Below are 23189 nucleotides of genomic sequence, written 5' to 3'. Positions count from 1 at the left end.
TATTGGATATATGACTTTGAATGTGGATCTTAGAATATAAAAGCACACTAAGAAGACCCTCTGCATCCTGAGTGCCTAACCCAGGACTTCGCTTAGGGTAGGTCTTCATAACATCTGTGCAGTGGACGAATGGATGAAGTAAGGAAAGCCATATAGGTAGGCAGTGTTCACGGCCCTCACAGTTCCCTGACATTGACTATGGTCTTGGTCATCAGGCTTGCTTTGACTACTGGGACAGAAGCAACTGTGATGTCAGCAGAGACTTGAACACCCCCGTGCTCTCTTTTGCTGCTCTTGAGAACCCTGAGACCACCATGATCACAAGAGTGGGTTTGCCTGGTCAGTGATGAGAGCTACAAGATCTGGTTACGCTGTCACCCCAGCAGAGAGCCAGTGACGCAATCGATGGCCAACTAACCACAGAAGATGAGTGAGTGCAGCAAAACCAGACAGAAGACCTGCCACCTTGGTGAAGGCTTCTATCAAGGCACTGAAGCATGGAATAGCATGACATATCGGGGGCAGTAAGTCATTTGTTATGACTAGATTAGAGAGCCCAAGTAGGGGAGAGGCAACTATTACAAAAGATGGTAAACTGTATGGTAAACTGTGAACTTGATTTTATCCTGAAAGCCATGGATATCCACTGAAGGAGTAAGCAGGGGAAAACAAAGTGTATTGAAGTGAACCAAAAATAAAGTCTTTAGTGACTCCAACACTTCATACTCAGAGTATGGGCAGAACTGGGTAACCAGGAGAGGTTGAGAAGGATGCTCTGGGAAGTAGGAGAACTAGAACAGGTTGGTGACTCACAAATCAAAAGGAGAGCATCTTAAGAATGAAGGAAGGCTCATTAGTAATGACAGGCTGGGGTGCAGCCAAGTGAGAGACCTGGACACCGCATTTGAATGACTCTGATGACCTGGGTAAGAGCTGCGTCAGGGAGAGCTGAAGTCAGAAGGTAAGTGGAGTAAACAGGAGAAGGAGAGAGAAGGAGAGAGACAGGGAGAGAGCAGGTCCCGATTGCTCTCTGGAGGGCTAACGGTCAAGGTAGGAGGACCAGAAGGCGCTTGCTTGAAGAGAAAGGGAAGGAAAGAATAAGAAAAGGAGGTGAGGACATGTTTACAGGAAGAGGGCACTGGAGCATGGTGGTGCCCTTCAGTCTGAGGACAAATGGGGATTTTGTGAGTTAAGTAACCTAAGTTCATAACTGTAGAAGTCTGAGTGGACTTCAGATTCAGTTTTATTAAACATCCTTTGATCACTTACTGATGGCCAGGAAAGTGACAGGCAAATTTATGCACAATTTATACGCAGGTCTATTCACATTTGAATCCTTAGTGCTAGAATGCAGTTTGAAGCTTGGAAGAAGCACCTTTCTAATCAATCAGGGGGAAATATCTCCTTTATGGTGAAAATTAGTGGCAGAACATGTAATATAAAGTGGAAACATAAGGTCACTGAACTTATGTGGGACAGTGGCTGTCCATCTATTTAATGTGGAAGTTAATAAATTGCTATTCTGTATTAGCTTCCTAGGGCTGCTCTCCCAAAATAACATAAAGTAGATGGCTTAAAAAGACAAATGTTAATTCTCCTCACAGTTCTGGAGGCTGCAAGTCCAAAATCATGGTGTTGACAATACCATGCTCCCTCTCTGACTCTGAAGAGCATCTTTCCCTTCTCCCTAACTTTTGGTGGTGCCCATTGATCCTTCATGTTCCTTGGGTTGAAGCTACATCATTCCATTCTTTGTCTGTCATCACATAGCATTCTCTCTGTGTGTCTGTGTCCAAACTTCCTTCTTCTTAGGACACTAGTCAAAATGGATTAATGACCTAACGGCCCCATCTTGATGGTATCTGCAAAACCCCTATTCTCCAAATAAGGTATATTCACAGGAACTGTGGGTGAAGGTTTCAACATCTTTTTGGGACAGGGGATACAGTTCAACCCAAAATGCAATCTACTCTGGAGAAGGTAACTCATTACCTATTTCACAGGTGGAACATCTTTACTAAGATGCAACAGAGATTTAAAAAATGTTTTATTAAAAAAAAATAAAAAGAAAAAACAAAAAAAAACCAAAAAAAATGTTTTATTAGAAAACATAAAGAAATAAAAGGCAGCTAAACAGGTAAGGAAGAACAAAAACTCTCACTAATTATAGATGCTGTGATGCTATATATAGAAAACTCTAAAAACTCTGCCAAAAAACTATTAGGACTGTTAAATGAATTCAGTAAGGTCAGAGGATACAAAAATCAATGTACAGAAATCCATTGCATTCCTATAACTAATAATGAAGCAGTAGAAAGTTAAATTAAGAAAACTATCCCATTTACAATTACCCTCAAAATAATAAAATATCTAGGAATAAACTTAACCAAAGAGATAAAACACCTGTACTCTGAAAACTGTAAAACACTGACAAAAGACATTCAAGAGGACACAAAGAAATGGAAAGACATTAAATGCTCATGAGTTGGAAGAAAAAATATTGTTAAAATATCTATGCTACCCAAAGCAATCTACAGATTTAAAGCAACCACTACCAAAATCTTGAAATAGCCTTTCTCACAGAACTAGAACAATTCTAAAATTTACATGGAACCACACATGGTCAAAGCAATCTTGAAAAAGAAAATTGGTCAAAGCAATCTTGAAAAAGAAAAATAAAACTGGAGGATCACAATTTCAGATTTCAAGTTATAGTACAAAGTGGTAGTATAAGACAATATGGTACAGGCATAAAAATAAATCAATGGAATAGAACAGAAAACCCAGAAATAAATCCACAACTATATGATCAATTTATCTTTGACAAAGAAGGAAAGAATATTCAATGGGAAAAGGACAGTCTCTTTCACAAATGGTGTTGGGAAAACTGGACAACAACATGAAAAGAAATGAAACTGGACCACTTTCTTACACCATACACAAAAATAAACTTAAAATGGATTAAAGACCTAAATGTGAGACCTGAAACCATACAAATTCTAGAATAGAGCACAGGCTGTAATTTTTCTGACATTAGCCATACCAACATTTTTCTAGCTATGTCCCCTGAGGCAGAGAAAATACAAGCAAAAACAAACTACTAGGACTAAATCAAATTAAAAGTCTCTGTCCAGCAAAGGAAATAATCAGCAAAACTAAAAGGCAATCTATAGAAGGGGAGAAGATATCTGCAAATGACATATCTGATAAAGGGTTAGTATCCAAAATGCATACAGACCTGATACAACTTGACATCCAAAAAACATCCCAATTAAAAAATGGGTAGAAGACATGAAAGAAATTTCTTCAAAGACCTACAGATGGCCAACAGACACATGAGAAGATGTTCAACATCACCAATCATCAGGGAAATGCAAATCAAAACTACAATGAGATATCATCTCACACCTGTCAGAATGGCTAAAACAACACAAGAAACAACAGGTGGTGGCAAGGATGTGAAGAAAGGGGAACCCTTACGCACTGTTGGGAATGTAAACTGGTACAGTCATTGTGTAAAACAGTATGAAGTTTCCTCAATAAGTTAAAAATAAAACTACCTTATGATCTAGTAATTGCACTACTGAGTCTTTACCCCCAAAATACAAAAACTCTAATTCAAAGGAATTCAAAGGTACCTGCACCCCTATGTTTATTGTAGCATTATTTATAATAGCCCAACAGTAGAAGCAGCCCAAGTGTCCACTGACTGGTGAGTGGGTAAAGATGTGATATATATACATAATATATATATATCTACATATATATGTATATATACCTATATATATATATATATATACATAAACACACAATGGAATATTACTTGGCCATAAAGAGAATGAAATCTTGCCATTTACAACAAAATGGATGGAGCTAGAGAGTAAAATGCTAAGTGAAATAAGTCAGTCAGAGAAAGACAAATACCATATGATGTCACTCATATGTAGATTTTTTTAAAAACTTTTTTTAAATGTAAGCTCTCCACCCAATGTGGGGCCAAACTCCTGACCCTAAGATCAAGAGTCACATGTTCAGGATCTACATACTGAACCAGCCAGGTATCCCTCATATGTGGAATTTAAGAAACAAAACAAAGGAACAAAGGGGGAAAAAAAAGACAAACCAAGAAATAGACTCAACTATAGAGAACAAATAGATGGTTACCAGAGGGGAGGTTGGTGGGGGAATGGGTGAAATAGGGGATGGGATCTAAAGCGTACACTTATTATGATGAAAATAAAATAAAATAAATAAAATGTTAAAAATGATAGATATTTAATTCACACTTTTGATGCATAAGACAGTGATGACTGTGGCCATTATTTACAAGGCAAATTGTTCTCAGAATGGATTATATATATAGGCTGAAATCAAATGAAAGAAACATGAAGAATAGTGGTTTGAACATTTAGGACTTTTTTGGCGAGGGGAGAAGGGAGTAAAATGGCATAGTGAGTCCATAATTTACAACACCACATGGACATGGTAGATAAAATTTTAAAGGAAAAACTGAAAAGACTTACTGGGCAAATAAAATAAACATTTCTCTGGTAAAGAATGTAAAGCAATGAATCAGGTTGTCATGGATGGGATTCTCTCTGAAAGATGTTAGAGTCCTAACTCCTGGGACCTGTGAATGTGACCTTATGGTCACACATAAGGAAAATAGGGTCTGTGGAGATGATAAGTTAAGGTGAAATCATCAGGGTGGACCCTAATGCACTATGTCAGTGTCCTTATAAAGAGAAATTTGGACACAGATGAAAACACCCACAGAGGGGAGACAATGCGAAGACACAGCAAAAATGCCATTTATAAGCCAAGGAACGCTCCAGGCTACCAGAAGCTCAGAAAGTAGCATGGAACAGGTTCCCTCTCACAGCTGTCAGAAGAAGCCACCCCTGCCAACAGCTCACTTTTAAACTTCTGGCCTCCGAACTGTGAGACAATACATTGCTGTGGTTGAAATCATCCCGTTTGCGGTACTTTGTTACCACAAACCTAGGAAATTAACACATCAGTGGAAGGCACAGGCCCATTGGATCTAGCAGCAGGAATTCACACTGACAATCAGGAATAAAGCTCTTTTTTTGGTAACAGAAGTCAAATGTGTTCCATGTTGGCTTAAAGAAGAAACTTACTTCTTAAGGCAGTAGCTTGAATTAAAGGAAACTGAAAGAAAAAAAAAAAAGGAAAAATAGTTTCTAATCTAGGGCTATGACATTACAGAAAGCTATGGGACTAAGGAGTCTCAAAGGCAAAAACTTACCTCACACAGAGGAACAGAGCCAAGCCATCTGAAGGCTTGGAGGCTTCAAGACCCAAATGGAACAAGCAACCCTGAAAATTAGAAGGACTAGCTGTGGATTGGGAGTGGGACTGGCCCAGGTGTAAGCATTCACAGAATTCTACTGGGTGTGTGTGGGGAGGGCGGGGGGTGGGGGGTGGGGAGTGGAGAGAAAGAAAGAAAAAAAAGAAGAGAGACAAAGAGAGAAAGAAATTGAGCCTGAAAACCAAAGTTCCAAAATACACAAAGTGCTTGTAAAGACAACAGCAAGATAAGCTATGAGACTATGAATTCACTCCAGATAAATTTTAGTGTGCAAAATAGTCTTACAAAAACTTTGAAATATGTGTGTATACCAAAGAAATAATTAATAATATCCATTAAAAATGTATGATACAAAACAGGCCAGAATAAAATAAGAACTAGTGGCTATGAAAAAGAACCAATTTAAAAAGTCACTAAAATTAGTAAAACGTAGGACAAATTGGGCACAGCTGAAGAGAAAATTAGCAAATTATTAGACTATTGAGGAATCCACTCATATGTACAATCGAGAAAGAAACATAAAAATTAAGGTATTTAGATTAGATCCATAGAGAAGAGATAGGTACTTTCAAAGAAAATAATGTAGAGAAGGTTGCATAAGCAATCTTTGAAAAGATGGTAGTTGAGAAATTTCTAGACATACAGTAAGATACTAATCATCAGATACAAATTGTACTCTGAATACTGGTAAATATAAATGCACCATTAAGTATACTGTAGTAAAATGACAGATCATGAAGAGTAAAGACTAAACTTTAAAAGCTACCAAAAAAGGGCACCCATGTGGCTCAGTCAGTTAAGCGTCTGATCCTTGGTTTCAGCTCAAGTCACGATCTCAGGGTTGTGAGATTGAGCCCTGTGTGTCAAGCTCCTCACTCGGCACAGAGTCTACTTCAGTGTCTCTCCCTTATTCTCTGCCCCTCCCCCCAATCTCTTTCTCTCTCAAATAAATAAATAAATCTTTAAAAATAAATAAATAAATAAATGCTACCAAGAAGAAAATATAAAATGATCACAAATGATTGACGAATTGACAACAGACTCCACATAACCCTGAGCAGAGACCCAAAGGCAATGGTATAAATAGCAAAAAGTGAAGGAAAAAACAACTGAAAATTTCATATCTCATTCAACTACCATCAAGAGTGAGGTGAAAATTAAGAAAAATGGAATTTACCCTCAATAGGCCTTCACTAAACAAATTATTGCAGTGTTAATAATTTTTAACAAACATATACAAAACATACACATATACATAAATGTATACATTAAAACAAAATAAATAGAGCTTATAATTTTTTGACACCAACCATAGCAACATTTTTCTAGATATGTCTCCCTAAGGCAAGGGGAATGAGCAAAAATAAACTACAGGGACTATACCAAAATAAAAAGCTTTTGCATAGTGAAGGAAACCATCAATGAATACAAAGGCAACCTACTGAATGGGAGAAGGTATTTGCAAATGATAAATCCAATAAGGGGTTAATATCCAAAATACATAAAGAACTTACACAATTCAACACTAAAAAAACCCCAAATAATCTGATTAAAAATGGGCAGAGAAACTGAGTACACATTTTTCCAAAGAAGACATACAGATGGCCAACTGACACGTGAAAATATGTTCAACTACACTAATCTTCAATCAAAACTACAATGAGATACCATCTCACATATGTCAGAATGGCTAAAATCAAAATGACTAGAAATAACAAATATTGGTGAGGATGTAGAGAAAAAGGAACCTGGTACACAGTTCATAGAAATCGTTGGTGAAGCCACTACGGAAAACAGTATGGAGGCTCCTCAAAATATTAAGAATACAGCTACCATATGATCCAGTAATTCCACTACTGGGTATTTACCAAAGAAAATGAAAACACTACTGGGTATTTTCCAAAGAAAATAAAAGTACTAATTCAAAAAGATATATGCACCCCTATGTTTATCACAGCATTATTTAGATACCCAAGATATGGAAGCAACCCAAGCATCCGTTGATGGATGGATAAAGAAGATGTGGTGTATAAACACAATGGAATATTACTCAGTCACAAAAAAGAATGAGATCTTGCCTTTTGTGACAACAAAATGCCTAGAAGGCATTATGGTAAGTGAAATAAGGCAGATAAAGACAAAATTATTTCACTTACATGTGGAATCTAAAAACCAAAATAAAGGAATAAACAAACAAAAAGCAGAGAGACCTATAAATACAAAGAACAAACTGATGGTTGCTAGAGGTGAGGAAGGTGAGGAAATTAGTAAAATGGGTGAAGGGGAGTGGCAAGTCCTGGCTTCCAGTTATGGAAAGAATAAGTCACAGAGATAAAAGTACAGCATAGAGAATATAATTAATGGTATTGCAGTGGTGACACTTCAGGATTTCCTATTAAGAGAGAAACAAGAGTACCACTGACTGCTCTGTTCAGCATCATAGTGACAATCCTAGCCAGTGCAATAAGAAAAGTAAAAACAGGGACACCTGGGGTGGCTCAGCAGTTAAGTGTCTGCTTTCCGCTCAGGGCATTATCCTGGAGTCCTGGGATGGAGTCCCATGTCCGGTTCCCTGCATGGAGCCTGCTCCTCCCTCTGCCTGTGTCTCTGCCTCTCTCTCTCATAAATAAATAAAATCTTTTGAAAAAGAAAAGAAAAAATAAGTGGTATATAAAGATTGGAAGACATACTTTAAATATTATAGATGATATGATTGTCTAAATAAGTGATGAGACTTTCAGACAAGCTATTAGAATCAGTAGAGTTCAGCAAGTTTGCTGGAAGCAGGATGAAAATACAGAATCCAAGACTCAACAGTGATAAACATTTAGAATACATCAAAGAAATCAAACTATCAAGAGTTTTTTCATGGATCTTGAAATGGTAAACCCAAAATTCATAGGAAAAAGTAAAAAAACAAGAAAGGCTGGGACAATTTTGAAGAACAAGATAGAGGGAATTGTTGAACCACATATCAAGTTTTATATTAAAGCCAAGGTTATTAAAACTCTGGTATTGTGGCACCTGGGTGGCTCAGTTGGTTAAGCGTCTACCTTAGGCTCAGGTCATGATCTCAGAGTCCTGGGATTGAGTCTCACGTGTGGCTCCCTGCTTAGCTGGGAGTCTGCTTCTCTTTCTCTCTCTACTTCTCACCTCTGCTCATGCACTGTCTCTCAAATAAATAAATAAAATCTTTTCAAAAAACCCTTTGGTATTAGAACAAAAAGGACAAATAATTCAACTGCACAGAATGGAGAGCCTAGAAAGTTCCCCTACTTGCAGGGAAACTTGTCAGAGGCAGCATTACAAATCATGGGGTTGGGGAGCCAGATAATGCTGATAGGGTAATCTGCTATTCTGTTGGAATAAAGAAATTGGGGTCCAAAATAATTTCATGTACAAAAGTAAATTCTGCTGCTTTAAAGCATCTAAGAGTGAAAAACAAATTGGTAATATTTTTAGAAGACTATGTAGGGCTAACTTTATACATTTAGACTAAGAAAATTAATCTAAAATAGATAATAAAGAACAATTCATAAATTAAAAGATTGAAAAATAAAATCACATAAAATTAAAAAATATTTTGGTTGGACAAAAAACATCAAAAGTAAAGTTGAAAGACACGCTATAGACAGTGACAAGATATTTGTGAAACATGTGACTGACAAAGGGCTAATAGCCAGAATTTATAAAGACTCCGGGACACCTGCACCCCGATGTTTCTAGCAGCAATGTCCACAATAGCCAAACTGTGGAAGGAGCCTCGGTGTCCATCAAAAGATGAATGGATAAAGAAGATGTGGTTTATGTATACAATGGAATATTCCTCAGCCATTAGAAATGACCAATACCCACCATTTGCTCCAACGTGGATGGAACTGGAGGGTATGATGCTGAGTGAAGTAAGTCAATGGGAGAAGGACAAACATGATATGATCTCATTCATTTGGGGAATATAAATAATAGTGAAAGGGAATGGAAGGGAAGGGAGAAGAAATGGGTAGGAAATATCAGAAAGGGAGACAGAACATGAAGACTCCTAACTCTGGGAAACGAACTAGGGGTAGTGGAAGGGGAGCAGGGCGGGGGGTGGGGGTGACTGGGTGGTGGGCACTGAGGGGTCACTTGATGGGATGAGCACTGGGTGTTGTTCTGTATGTTGGCAAATTGAACACCAATAAAAAATAAATTTATTATTTAAGAAAAAAAAAAGACTCCCACTAATGGGGCAGCCCAGGTGGCTCAGCGGTTTAGGGCGTGGTCCTGGAGACCTGGAATCGAGCCCCGCATCAGGCTCCCTGCATGGAGCCTGCTTCTCCCTCTGCCGGTGTCTCTGCCTCTCTCTCTCTCTCTGTGTCTCTCATGAATAAAAAAAAAAAAAAAAGACTCCCACTAATGAATTTTAAAAAGGAAAAACAACCAAATAATATAAAAATAGTCAACTACTAAAAGCAAGAAATTCACAGAAGAGGAAGCCAAAATGGTCAATAAACAAACAAAAATATTCTCTCTGGTTACCAGGGAATTTCAAATTAAAAAATGGGAGATAATTTCACATCCATTAGAGCAGAAAAATTAAAAAGTTGACAATCTCAAGGGTAAGAATACAGAACAATGCAAACCCAGAAACCTCTCACATAAGTATAAACTAGCATAACCATTGAGTAGCACAATTTGACAGTATCACATAAAGTTAAAGATGTATATACTCTTCAGCTAAGCAATCCCGTTTCTAGGAATTTACTGTCTCAGCCTTATGACTATGAAAATGTACAGGGATGTTTATAGCAGTGGTGTTTACAATGACAACAAATTGAAAATCTTCTAAATTCCCATTAGCAGGAAAATGAATGTATTGTAGACTATCATACAATGGAATATACTATACAACAGGTAAAATAAATGAACCAAGTTATAGCACAATACTGTAATTAGATTTTAAAAATATAACATTCATAGGGAAAAAAGAATCTATACATTCCACTATCATTTATATAATCATTGAAAACATGTCAAATGATGATATATATAGTCATATATATGCAGAAATATTATAAAATATACAAGGTGATTATATATGTCAAACGACTATATGGTCTATATATATGGTCATATATATATGCAGAAATATTCTAGAATATGCAAAATAACTATATATAGCATATATATGCAGAAATATTATAAAATATGCAAAAACAGATATGCAGAGATATTATAAAATACACAGAATCAGGGCAGTGGTTTCCTCTGGGGAGGGAAGAGAAGAAATACTGTCAGGGAGCTTCAACTCAACCTTCACTGTTTTATTTCTTCTATGAATCAAACATGGCAAAATCTAACAGAGCCAAGTGTAATGTAATCCTGTTTTCTCAGTATTTGAATTATAACACAATAAAAATCAAAATAGTTTCTGCATTAAATATGTGTATGGAGAAATTGGATCTTTCCTCAATTCATTCCTACTGAGAGGAAAACACAAATCATAAGATTATTTTATAATTTTTTTGTAACCTCTATCTTACACTGTGTAGAATTTAATTGCGGACAACTCACTTTTTTCCACGGCCTACTTTTTTCTATGTGCTTGTTTCTTTTAAGATGGGAAACCGACATTAAAGAAGTTGTGCTTGCCAGGAACATACTCAGCTGAAGACTGGAGTCCACTGATACTCTGATACACTAATGCAAATACCTGCTTTTAATTTATTCCCTCAGTTTCCAAACTTGGGTTCCTCCGGTTGAACATAATATTCACGTGGTATCTTTCGCATTCAAAGATGTCGTGTCTATCTCCTTAAGGGCGCACATGATATGCCCACAGATTTGCATGAATCTACACACTGTATGTTACAACACTTCGAAAACATGTCAAATTAAATTAAATTAAACATGTTCTGCAATAGAACCATTCCTAAGTTTAAAAAGTAATACCCACCATCTCTGTCCTAATTAAACCCTTTCTCAGTATTTTGTTATCCCCATAAAGGCTTACATGGTTTAGAAGGCCTCTTAACTAACAGGGCAGCAACTAGGCAGGGAAGGTTTGGGATCCGGAGAGGCTGGCTGGACTCGCCTCGTGGTCTGACAAATGAACAATGAAGCACCCCCGAATGCATTCTTGGGGCCATCAGGTTGGCTCAGTGGTTGAGTGTCTGCCTTTGGCGCAGGTGGTGATCCCAGGGTCCTAGGATCAAATCCTGCATCGGCTCCCCGTGGGGAGCCTGCTTCTTCCTCTGCCTATGTCTCTGCCTCTCTGTGTCTCTCATGAATAAATAAAATCTTTTTTTTAAAAAAAGAATGCATTCTTGTCTCGTGTTTTATGCCTTGAAGAGCTCTAAGAATCAGTTTGGGGCATAATTAGCAATGTGTTTAGTGGCATTTATTAAATGAAACATTACCCGCATATACTTAAAAGCATCACTAGACTTAAATTACCCTAAGACAGTCCTGATATCAAATTAATAAAGTACTTCTTAAAATACACATATGTCTTAACCCTCTTTTCTACTCAATTTTTATGATCTCACAAATTCACAGTCATTTGCCTGCTTACTTATGTCAAAGATTGACACTGTGTTTTCAAAGGAGAGATTACCTTTCATTTTCTTTTTTTCATTTTTTAATCTCTCTGACCCATGGACAGAGTCCTAGTTAGATAGAGAACTTCTGATTTTTGTGGTTAATTCTCTAACCCAACTGGTCATTTTGACTCTTTTCTTAAAGATTTTATTTCTTCATGAGAGACACACAGAGGCTGAGACATAGGCAGAGAGAAAAGCAGGTTCCCTGTAGGGAGCCCGGTGCAGGATTCGATGCCAGGACCAGGATCGCGCCCTGAGCTGAAGGCAGATGCTCATCTGCTGAGCCACCCAGGTGTCCTGACTCTTTTCTATGTCACTGAGAATTCATTGTATTTGGAAAGTTGTTTTAAGAGATGTACCACTGACCTTCCAGGCCTTCATTACCATGTAATACCCTAAATTCCATGACTCAAGGAGAAAATAATCTCTAGAATATAGGTAGGAAGAATCAGAAAAATTCACGAGGATAGGTAGTTGAGAATCAGCCCAAATCTCAAAGGCAAGGATGTCATCTATAAATTAAAAATACACTGTTTGAATAATAGGTAATTGGTAATAGGTATTTGGTAATTTCCCTGACAATAGGGAAATAGTAGAGAAGTTGGTGGCCGTGATATCTTAACACTTACAGACCCCTTAATATATTATGTTTAGTAAATTAGCTTAGTCCTGGTACTTAACTCATATTTATGGATTAATGCTTTCTTCTAACATTTTTAATAGGCATCAATTACATGCTAAATAATGTTATATATTGCTTATACTCATACGTAGAAAACGTGGCAATATTATAAAATGTGCATTTGAATATAAATTTGAAAACTGTACTAAATTATATTAATTATAGTTAAAATCTAGAAATAATTTGTAAAATAATGCCTACACTATTCCTGAAATTTCTTTTACTTTTTATCTTTTAAGTTGCAATTTCTAAGTGATTTTAAAAATTATTTTTGCATTAAAAACAGGGACAACTGAACTCCACTGTCAGTATTTATTTTTACAAGTTGGTGGGAAACACACTTAAAAAAAAAAAACCACTTTTCAAGTCCGGAGCTTCAAAGGGTGAAAAAAAGGCTTTTTTACTTATTTCAAATATATTACGATTGTTACACTAGTCTTTAAAAGCCTTTAAAATCACCTCTTCAATGTTTCTTCCCCAAAAATCTCAGAGAATGAACAAAACAATGTAATCTACGTTTAAATTTGGGTTTCTTCTGTGCTTCAGATATTTATGTTTGAGCTTTCTCTTACTGACAAAGCCACTTAAAGGGTCAGTGTTACTTTGAGGTTTTATCTATGAGATTCGTGTCTTTGGGGCTCATTAAGAACATTTCCAAAGATTACAATGTCAATAGCACCTAATTACTGGACTGTGAGAAAGGTCTTCTTGAGTACATAAAATCTGTGGCAGTGCACAGTACACAATGGGTAGCTCAGATCCCAAATTTTATCACAGTTAAGTAGCAAACAAATTAATAATGTTACCTGGGTTCTCTTGGGATCATTACTACTGCGTAAAAACTGCTTTGAAATTTTGCAGATCGTATCATACCTCATTTTTTATTCCCTTATATTAACAAGGATATATTTATCTCTCTCTCTTTTTAAGCTATTTATCTCTTTTTCTACATTTCATTAGTGAATCTGTCGTTCCCTCTAGAATTTTTGGATTAAAACTTGCAAAATAACAAAAAGTCATTTTCAATCTGCTTAGAAAAGATGGATCACCTGATATAACATTGTTTTAAACTATACTTTATGTTTTATTTCACTGTTTTCAAAATACCTACTGTATAGGGATCCCTGGGTGGCGCAGCGGTTTAGCGCCTGCCTTTGGCCCAGGGCACGATCCTGGAGACCCAGGATCGAATCCCACATTGGGGTCCCGGTGCATGGAGCCTGCTTCTCCCTCTGCCTATGTCTCTGCCTCTCTCTCTCTCTCTCTGTGACTATCATAAATAAAAAAATACCTACTGTATATTTTGATACTAATGATCAATTTAATTCTTATGCTTATGTTGGTAGAAAAATAATTATTGAAGAACCAGAGGAGAGACTGGTTCTTTTAAATCATTAGGCCAGTCTACTGCTGAGGACATTAGGACCCTGGTGTGGTGGGCTAAGTGATAGGTTTGCAGACTTCATTTGGGGGACTTGGGGAAAGTATGATCAATAGCTCAGAGAAATAGGGGTTAGCTAGGCACATAACATAATCCTCATCACAAAGCTATGAGGTGGGGTCACCATTCCCATTTTCCACAGCAGAGGGACCTGAGATGATGTCAGTAAGTAAGTGGTTGGAGCTAGGATGAGAAGTGAAGTCTGTCAGCCTCCATGGCCTCTCTGCTATATCTCATATATTCCCATTGCATGTGGTGGAGAATGGGGCGATTGGTCATGCATTGACTTGAGACAAGTCAATATAATTAAATGGTGACAAGCCAGGGCCCTGAGGCCACTCTGTCTGGGCTTGAATCCAGCGGCATCACCTATTTGTGGTATAACTCTGGTAGCCTAGTCAACTCTGTCTAGTAAACTCTCTATCTCTGTAGGTTGACTGGGGGAAGGCAAGAGTGCCAACCTCCTAGGGTTTTGTGAGGATTAAAGCTAAAACATGAAAGACATTTACAATAGTACCTAAGTCCACTAAATGTTAACTATACCTAAATTTTAGAAGAACCTTGTAGTGTGAAAGTATAACTGAGGAAACTCTTAGGTTCTTTGGTGTAACACTGAGGATCCTGTTGACAGGGAGGCTAAATATTCAGTAAGTATTTAAAATATTAATATTCTATTTACATAGTCTAAAAAAGGGAACTCAATACAAGGGTGACTTTAAAGAGTTTGATTCAGGGTCCATCACCAGATAGGTTACAGTAATACCTCATGCTATAGAAAATAATTATTTGTCTATAAACCAGGTACATACTAACCATGTGGCTAAACACCTCTTTGATAATGTACTTGTGAATTAGTGCTTTAAAATAGTAATAATGAATCAAACTATTTCCTAGGGTCCCGAAGGGGGTACTCAAGCAACTGAAGGATCTGAAAAACTTGGAATGACCTGTTTTATGAAGACACTTTGGCCCTTTGGATGTCTAGTGTGAATATCATCCAGTAGCCATAATCTGTGTGCTAATGAAAGTCAGTTACTCCTCGACTTAGCAAATTGTAATTCAGCTTTCCTCCTGGCATTCATGTATTCATTTCTATTCATTACAAATAGAAAATTTATTTCTAGTAAATTTTGGATTAACTGGAACTTAACCAGAAAATTCTGTTCACTGGATTATTTCCCCACATTATCTTTAAGGAGAACAACATGACATATCAAAGTTGTATCAGAGATTTAGTAAAGAAATTTCAGAGTTTTGTCCCAAGGCATGTGGTGTGACCATTGTCATATACATCTCCTCTGCAATGCAGATTAATATTCAGAATAATAGATCTTTGTGGAGTACTGCAGGATTATGGATCATAAAAAAGCATTTACATTTGACTTTACCTAGTACGGCAAAGGAGCAGACTAATGAATCATAGGAGGATTTTCAGTAGATAAGGTAGAAATAACTCTATCTTTTGCATTTTCAGGGTGGAGGCAAAGAAATGACGTTTGTTTCAGCTGGGGCTGCCTTTTACTCCAGGTGGCCACCAAGGTTCATGTGTACCATTTCAAATGGACATTTGAAAAACAGTTTGGTTGCCTGTGGGCAATCAATTTTGGATGCAAAATCCTCAATTGAATCTTTTGGGGTATGGGATGCTGCTGTTAATGAAACTCTGTAATTAAAATGTCAGGCCAGCCACAGGTTCCAAATTCAACAATCTAGATTTTTATGAGAAATCATGAGAGTCTCTCTTCTCTTAATTCATTACGATGTTTTAGAAGTAACTTACCTGTGTAAGTAGAATTTCCAATAACTCAACAGATCTAGTCTTCTTTCTCTAACCTTATTTAATTGTTGATACCATTAAAAGGTAGCCACTCTGCAATCTGGCACTGTGTTATAGAGTCTGGGCATTACTATTTTCTAAATGGCAGCCCTATGATTGTTGGAAGATTTCTCTGTACCTGGGGCAGGCACCTTCAGAATAGATATTACCTATAATGTGAGCACTACAGAAAAAGCCTCTCTGTTGCATGGAAGCCCAGAAGAAAGGTTCCTCTCTGCTGAAGTAGAATAGTTTTCAAAAAGTAGAGTTTACAGGTGTCTGGCTGGCTCAGTTGGTTAAGTGTCTGCCTTTGGCTCAGGTCATGATCTTGGGGTCCTGGGATTGAGCCCTACATCAGGCTTCCTGCTCAGGGGGGAGTCTGCTTCTCCCTCTGCCTTTGCCCCTCCCCTCACTCATGCTCGCTCTCTCTCTTTCTTCTCTGTCTCAAATAGATAAATACAAACTTTTTCTAAAAAGTAGAATTTAAAATTAGGGCCCAGGATTTAAACTCTTTTTTTTTTAAAGATTTATTTATTTATTCATTAGAGACACAGAAAGGGAGGCAGACACATGGGCAGAGGGAGAAGCAGGCTTCCTGCGGAGAGCCAGATGTGGGACTCGATTCCTGGACCCACGATCACACCTTAAGCCGAAGGCAGGCGCTCAACTGCTGAGCCACCTAAGCATCCCAAGGATTTAAACTCTTATCACATACTTCTCACTTGCGTAAATATTTATTGTAAAATTCTACCTTTAAAAATTCCCAGATATGAAAAACAGAAATTACTGACTCTGGCTATCATCATTAATAAGAATTCAAACTAATAATATCAGGGCAGTCCGTGTGGCTTAGCGATTTAGCGCCGCCTTCAGCCCAGGGCGTGATCCTGGAGACCCGGGATCGAGTCCCACGTTGGGCTTCCTGGATGGGGCCTGCTTCTCCCTCTGCCTGTGTCTCTGCCTCTGTGTGTGTGTGTCTCCCATGAATAAGTAAATAAATAATCTTAAAAAAAAAAACCAAACTAATAATATCATATATTTTGTTCATCTAACTTGTTTAATGGAGAAAAGGAAGCATGGCTATCTCCTGAAGATTTATAGAAGCTTATGAACAAAATATACTTTCATTTCCAAAAGAATCCAGTTTAAAGCCCTGTAAGGACCGATGGCAGATAAAATATGTGAGCAATAGTCAAATTTTTCTTCTAGTTATTAAAATGGACAAATGGGAATTCAACAGGAGTTTCAGGATTGTTGGCAGTTTGACTAATAAAATAGAAAAGGATCCCAATTGAGATAGTTTCTAGTTTTGAAATATGATTAAATTCATTTTCAATTAGCAGGCGCCAATATTCAGAAATGCATATTAGCATTCTTTTATTCAGCACACCTACATATTAGTTTTATAAACTGTCTGAAAAAAAGCCATGCATTCACCTAGAATTCCAAATGCCTCAGGATAACAAATATGAGGAGAGGTCAATCTAGACCAAGTACCCCTTCTGTGTGTAAGCCTTTTTCCCCAACAATAAAGATTCTTACCTTTTGATAAAGAGGGGGAAAATGTCTGATCACTGACTGCATCCAGGTCCTTATCTATCTGCAGGTAAACCAAAAAGTTTCATTACTGAGGTTGAATAATAGCAACTAATTAAATGTTTAAGAAAGAAAAAATAGGGATCCCTGGGTGGCGCAGCGGTTTAGCGCCTGCCTTTGGCCCAGGGCGTGATCCTGGAGATCCGGAATCGAATCCCACATGGGGCTCCCGGTGCATGGAGCCTACTTCTCTCTCTGCCTGTGTCTCTGCCTCTCTCTCTCTCACTGTGTGCCTATCATAAGTAAATAAAAATTTTTAAAATAAAAAAAAAGAAAGAAAGAAAAAATAATCTACCTACCAAAGGTGTATGATCACTTCCAGAAGATGTAGAACCTGTCATCGAGTTCAATTTAGACTGCACGAATAAAGGCTTCAATTTCTGAAAGGCATAGAAGGTATGGATTTTGTTATCAAGAGGAAGTATTATCAAATCAAATGGATGTAGGATGTTCTTCAGTCCTTAATTAACCAAGACATGAAAACTAAGCTCTTAATTTATTTGCTTAAATAGGGCTGGGGAAATCATTTCCTTGAAATCCATGGAATAGATGGACCTCTTCCTCATTTGGGCTACTTTGATAGAAAATTCAGAAAATGTTTTCTTCAATGGCTGTTCTGACTCCACTTCCTTTTTTTTTCTTTTCTTTTTTTAAAATTTGAGTACAATTGACATACAGTCTTACATTAATTTCAGATGTATAACTTAGAGATTTGACTAGTTTCCTCATTATGCTCTGCTTACCCCAAGTATAGTTATCTTCTGTCCCTTGACTCTCTTTCCTTTTGATGATCTCTACTCCAGTCTACGGCCATACCACCCTGAACGCGCCCGATCTCGTCTGATCTCGGAAGCTAAGCAGGGTCGGGCCTGGTTAGTACTTGGAAGGGAGATCTCTACTCCATTTGGGATTTACAACTTGTAACTGACCAGGTATCACAGGGTTGTATCCCTATCACCTCCTTGCTCCAGGAAGCTGTGGCAGGATTGATCCTAATTCCTGGGAACTGAATGGTGAAAAGCCAAAAGTATATCTTCCAGGAGGTCAGGAGCAGTAGCATGCAAGCAGAATTGTTCCCAGTATCATATATTGCAAAGTAAACTACAACAACAAACATGTGCAGGTGAAAAGGATGAAAGGTACACTAAGCATGTTAAATCAAAAAGAGCTCTCAGGTCCATGGATGAATAGTGGCGATTTATACCAAGTTTTCCCTATTCAGGGCTTCTCTCTTGAATTGTGTGATATATACATGCATGCACACGGGGCTGTTTGTGTGTATTTTTCTATTTTCCATAGCCACTCCCACTCTTTGTTACCACCCCAAAGAAACGATTTAAATATTTTATGTGTATCTTTTATTTGGATATGTTCTTGCAAAAATACATACTTTTGTGCATGCTTTTTAATTTATGCTAGGGGTGTTATGTGCTATCCTATTTTGTTGATTCTAAGGCAAAGCCTTCTGGTATTTAATATCCCTAAAATTGGGTGGCATCCTGTAATAGATGGAGTGTTACAGTATAATTGGCAGCACTTTTCTCTTTTAGAGACATAAAACCTTGAACCAATGTTAAGCACATCTTAGATTCAAAGTGAAGCACAGTATTCCTTGTGTGTTCCCACTTCTTTTGCTAAGCACTAAGTATTTTTACTAAGTATTATGTTTTCAGGATCCATCCATTCTGCTATGTACACCTAAAAATCTAGTACCGTACAGTACATAGTACTACGTATACTGCAGGCATGTATCTGCCTCATTTTGTCTCTTTCCTCTTCAAAGGCAATCCAAGCTGTACTATCATATTACCAGTATCACTTCATAGCTTCCTAACCTGCTTCTTTCTCCCTAAGCCCTCTGTAGATGCTAGAATTGTACTTTTAAAATGTTAAGTGAGATCATCTTATTCCTCTGCTCAAAGCTCTGAAAGGGTCCCAATTTTACAGGGTTAAAAAAATCAAAGGCCTATGATTCCTTTGACCACATTTTTGGTATTTTCTCTCCTTTTTTTTTTTAAAGATTTTTATTTATTTATGAGAGACACACAGAGAGAGAGAGAGAGGCAGAGGCACAGGCAGAGGGAGAAGCAGGTTCCATGCAGGGAGCCTGATGTGGGACTCCGGGATCACGCCCTGGGCGGAAGGCAGGCGCTAAACCGCTGAGCCACCCAGGGATCTCTCCTCTGGTATTTTCTCTCTTTGCTTTCTCTCCTTCACTTTGCTCCAGGCACATTGGATATTTTGCTTTCCAAGCATGTAAGGCACATTTCCATATTAGAGTCTTCCAATGGCCTTTTCCTTGCCTAGAAAATTCTTCTCCCAGATAGCCATATGGGTCCTTCCCTCAGTACCTTCAACTCTTTCATGAAAATGGTAAAAGAAGCCAGTGTTAAATGTATGACTTCTAGGAATTTAAGTTTTTAATGTCCTTCGTCATTTCATATGTTCAAGTAGTGAGTGTAGGAGGAAGTGTAACCTCCATGGCAGGACTGAAAATGGTAAAATCATGGTAAAATTTGGATCAGAAATAGGTGCTGTGCATATACAATCTGCCTTCCAATTGTAAGTATGAAAGACATATTTAAGCAATACACAAGAGAATGCAGTTGATAATATTAGGTTTCAATATGTCTCATCCTGTCAAGGATGAGAAAAGAATAAATAAAACAGGGACTATGAAAAAAAACTATAGAATCATTTAAATAGTATCCTGGAATCAGAAGAAGTACATAGTTTTAAATAGGTGTATTATGAGATCTAGAGGAAAACTTCATGGAGATTTTGAGCCCCAAAGAAGAGTACAAGAATAAATGGCCTCTAGGAAATATAGGCAGAAGTCTCTGGAAAAGAATAAGGTAAGATAAAATGGAAAGGAATTATGGATATGTTATGGAAAGATGACTGGTGATTAAAACACAAGGGGAATGTTTAAATCCAAATAAGACTTCCTCTTCTAATACTCTTAAATGTAGACAAAAGCTGATGAAAAAAAATCAAGAATATGCATGTCTAAGACTAAGGGAAGATGGAAACCTAAGTCTTCCATCCTGGAGCTACCATTTACTTTGAAGGTATTCATCAAACTTAATGAATGAATGCAAGAGTTGTCAAAGGGTCCTATGACTCTGGAGCCCAAGACCCACCTAACGTGTAGTAACAAATGTCTACCCCGCTATACATTTGGGACAACAAGACTATAACCACAGTAAGGGTTAAATGCAACTTCAAGTAAGGCTCTCCCAAGCAGTTTGCAAGGAAAATGTCCAAGGTTGGGCCCTTAGTTAAAGAAGAAAAAATCTCTCCTGAGAATTCCTAATCAATAACTAGTCCATGTTGTCTATAAGCTGAATTCACCTGTGGTCTAAAACACCATAAGCTAAAAGCATTTAGTTTAATATACTTCTATAGTGATGGTGCTCATGGCAATGGACAGAAGCACATTAAAATCTTTTATGTAAGAATTCCTCTTCAGTTCAGGCTTCAATTTTTTTTGTAAAGGAAAAGTGAACAGCTCATCATCAAAATCATCAAAAATCTTTACATACATCATGAGTGGCTGCAGTAGAAACAAAAGATAGTGGAATTAGACCCTCTAATCCTCAGATACAGGAATTTTCAGTCATAGTATATAAAATGGGTGTGTATAATATATTTTAAGAAATGAAAAACAAAGCTTGATGATGAATAAATAGTAAACATATTTGAAAAAAGAACCAAACAAAATTTATTTGTGCATTGCTTAAAAATAATAAATATAAAAAGTGAAATTAAAATTTGGGTGACAATTTTATTTTTATTTATTTTTAAAAAAGATTTTATTTATTTATTTATAGGGATGCAGAGAGAGTGAGAGAGGCAGAGACACAGGCAGAGGGAGAAGTAGGCTCCATGCCTGGAGCCCGATGCGGGACTCGATCCAGGGTCTCCAGGATCAGGCCCTGGGCTGCTAGCGGCGCTAAACCGCTGCACCACCAGGCCTGCCCTGGGTGACAATTTTAACAAAAAAAGACACATATTTGAAAAATACTTAATAAAGTTAAAGATAGAATGGAATATACTATTTAGAATGCAGCTCAGAGACAAAGTTGGGCCAAATATAAAAGAAAAATATGGACTATAGAGGACAGAAGGACAAAGTATAGTTTCAAAAGAAATAGTAGGGCTAAGGCAAAATATCAATAGTGACTGAAAACTTTTCAGAACTAACAAATGAAACCAATCTTCACTTTCAAGAAGTACAATGAATTTCAAGCAGAATAAACAAAAGAAATCTACAACTAGACACATCATGGTAAAATTGCAGAACATTAAAGAAAAAGAGTTTTAAAAGTGGTTAGAGACAAAAAGGCAATTAACATTAAGGAAACCACAGTAAAAAAAGAGAAAAATTCCCTACTAACAACGGAAACTAAGAGAGAATGGAATGATACACTCCATGTGCAAAGAGAAAGTACCATCAACCCAAAACTTTATACTTAGCAAAAATATCTTTCAACAACAGCAGAAATAGACATTTTTTTTCATGAAATAAAAACTGAAGAGTGTTACCCACCAGCAAATCCCCACAAAGGAAATTCTAATGAATGCACTTCACACATAAGGAAAGAGGTCGGGAGATGAAAGGTCTGGGATGCAAGGAGTTGTGAATAAAGTAAGTGGTAAATATATAAGTAAACTCAAACATTAACCAAGTAAACCTATAATAATAATATGCTGTGGGGATAAAGGAAACCAGATAGAACTAAAATATATGACATCACAGCCTAATAGACTGACAGTGGATGGTGATTTCAATTTAATTGCTTAAAGAAATCTTACTGTTCAGGAGGATGATAAAGGTATAAAACCTTGGGTTTTCCTGATAAAGTTTATAACTTTCTAAAGGACATATGAGAACAAATTAGCCAATTCACAAGAATGCAAGAAAGAGGAAAACATAGAAAAGAAGGACAAATACAAAATACAAAATAAGATAGAAATAAGCGCAAATGAATTAATGACCACAATACATTTAAATAGAAAAAATGCTCCAGTTAAAAGACAGAAATTTGTCAATCTGGATTAAGAACAAATTCTAACACTAGCTATGTACTGCTTAAAAGAGTCACAACTAAAGCATAAGCATATAAAGGATTGAAAGTGATAGAACAGAAAAAAAACACATGAAAATAAGAACCTACGAAAAGGTAGGCAGCTATAGTAATGTAAAGCCAAACAGACTTCAAGGCAAAAAGCATTTGTAGAGATAAAGAGGGTCATAAAATAACAGTAAAATGTTCAATTTATCAGAGGGGACATAATAATTCTAAAGTAGTAAGCATCTAATAACACATCTTCAAATTATATAAAGCAACATTGATACAAATTACATGAAGAAATATGCAACTCACCCATTAGAATAGAGTAGCATAAAAATATTAGGTACCTAATATTAAATTAAACAACAATTTTATTAAACTGTGGAGAAAATTATAAAACTCTACTGAAATCAAATCTAGACAAAAGAAATAGCATGCTTATGGATTAGAAGACTCAGTACTGTAAAGATGTCAACTGTAGCCAAATTGATGTGATTTAATGAACTTCTAATCAAAATCCCAATTTAATTTTTTTGTTTCTTATGTTTCTGCTTTTTTCTGTGAATATTAACAATTTGATTCTAAACTTTATATGGAAATGCAAAGATCAACACCAAGGTAAGGGTATTTGCCTTATCATAAAAAGACATAATAAAGGTAGAT

General features: G+C 36.9%; 1 protein-coding gene across 1 annotated transcript in view; it reads right to left on the bottom strand.

Moving 5' to 3' along the window:
• Positions 1-23189, bottom strand: part of C5H10orf67 (chromosome 5 C10orf67 homolog) — a 194921-nt gene that overhangs the window by 5095 nt on the left and 166637 nt on the right. The window contains exons 16-17 of the mRNA XM_077896424.1: positions 17748-17828; positions 17395-17452 (exon numbers count right to left, since the gene is read on the bottom strand). Of these exons, the coding sequence (XP_077752550.1) occupies positions 17395-17452; positions 17748-17828 (139 nt within the window). The remainder of the gene's footprint in view (positions 1-17394; positions 17453-17747; positions 17829-23189) is intronic.

This window comes from Canis aureus, chromosome 5 (genome assembly GCF_053574225.1).
Source record: "Canis aureus isolate CA01 chromosome 5, VMU_Caureus_v.1.0, whole genome shotgun sequence".
Lineage (NCBI taxonomy): Eukaryota > Metazoa > Chordata > Mammalia > Carnivora > Canidae > Canis > Canis aureus.
Note: the sequence above shows the minus strand (reverse complement) of the source record. Positions and strands in the feature narration are given on the sequence as shown.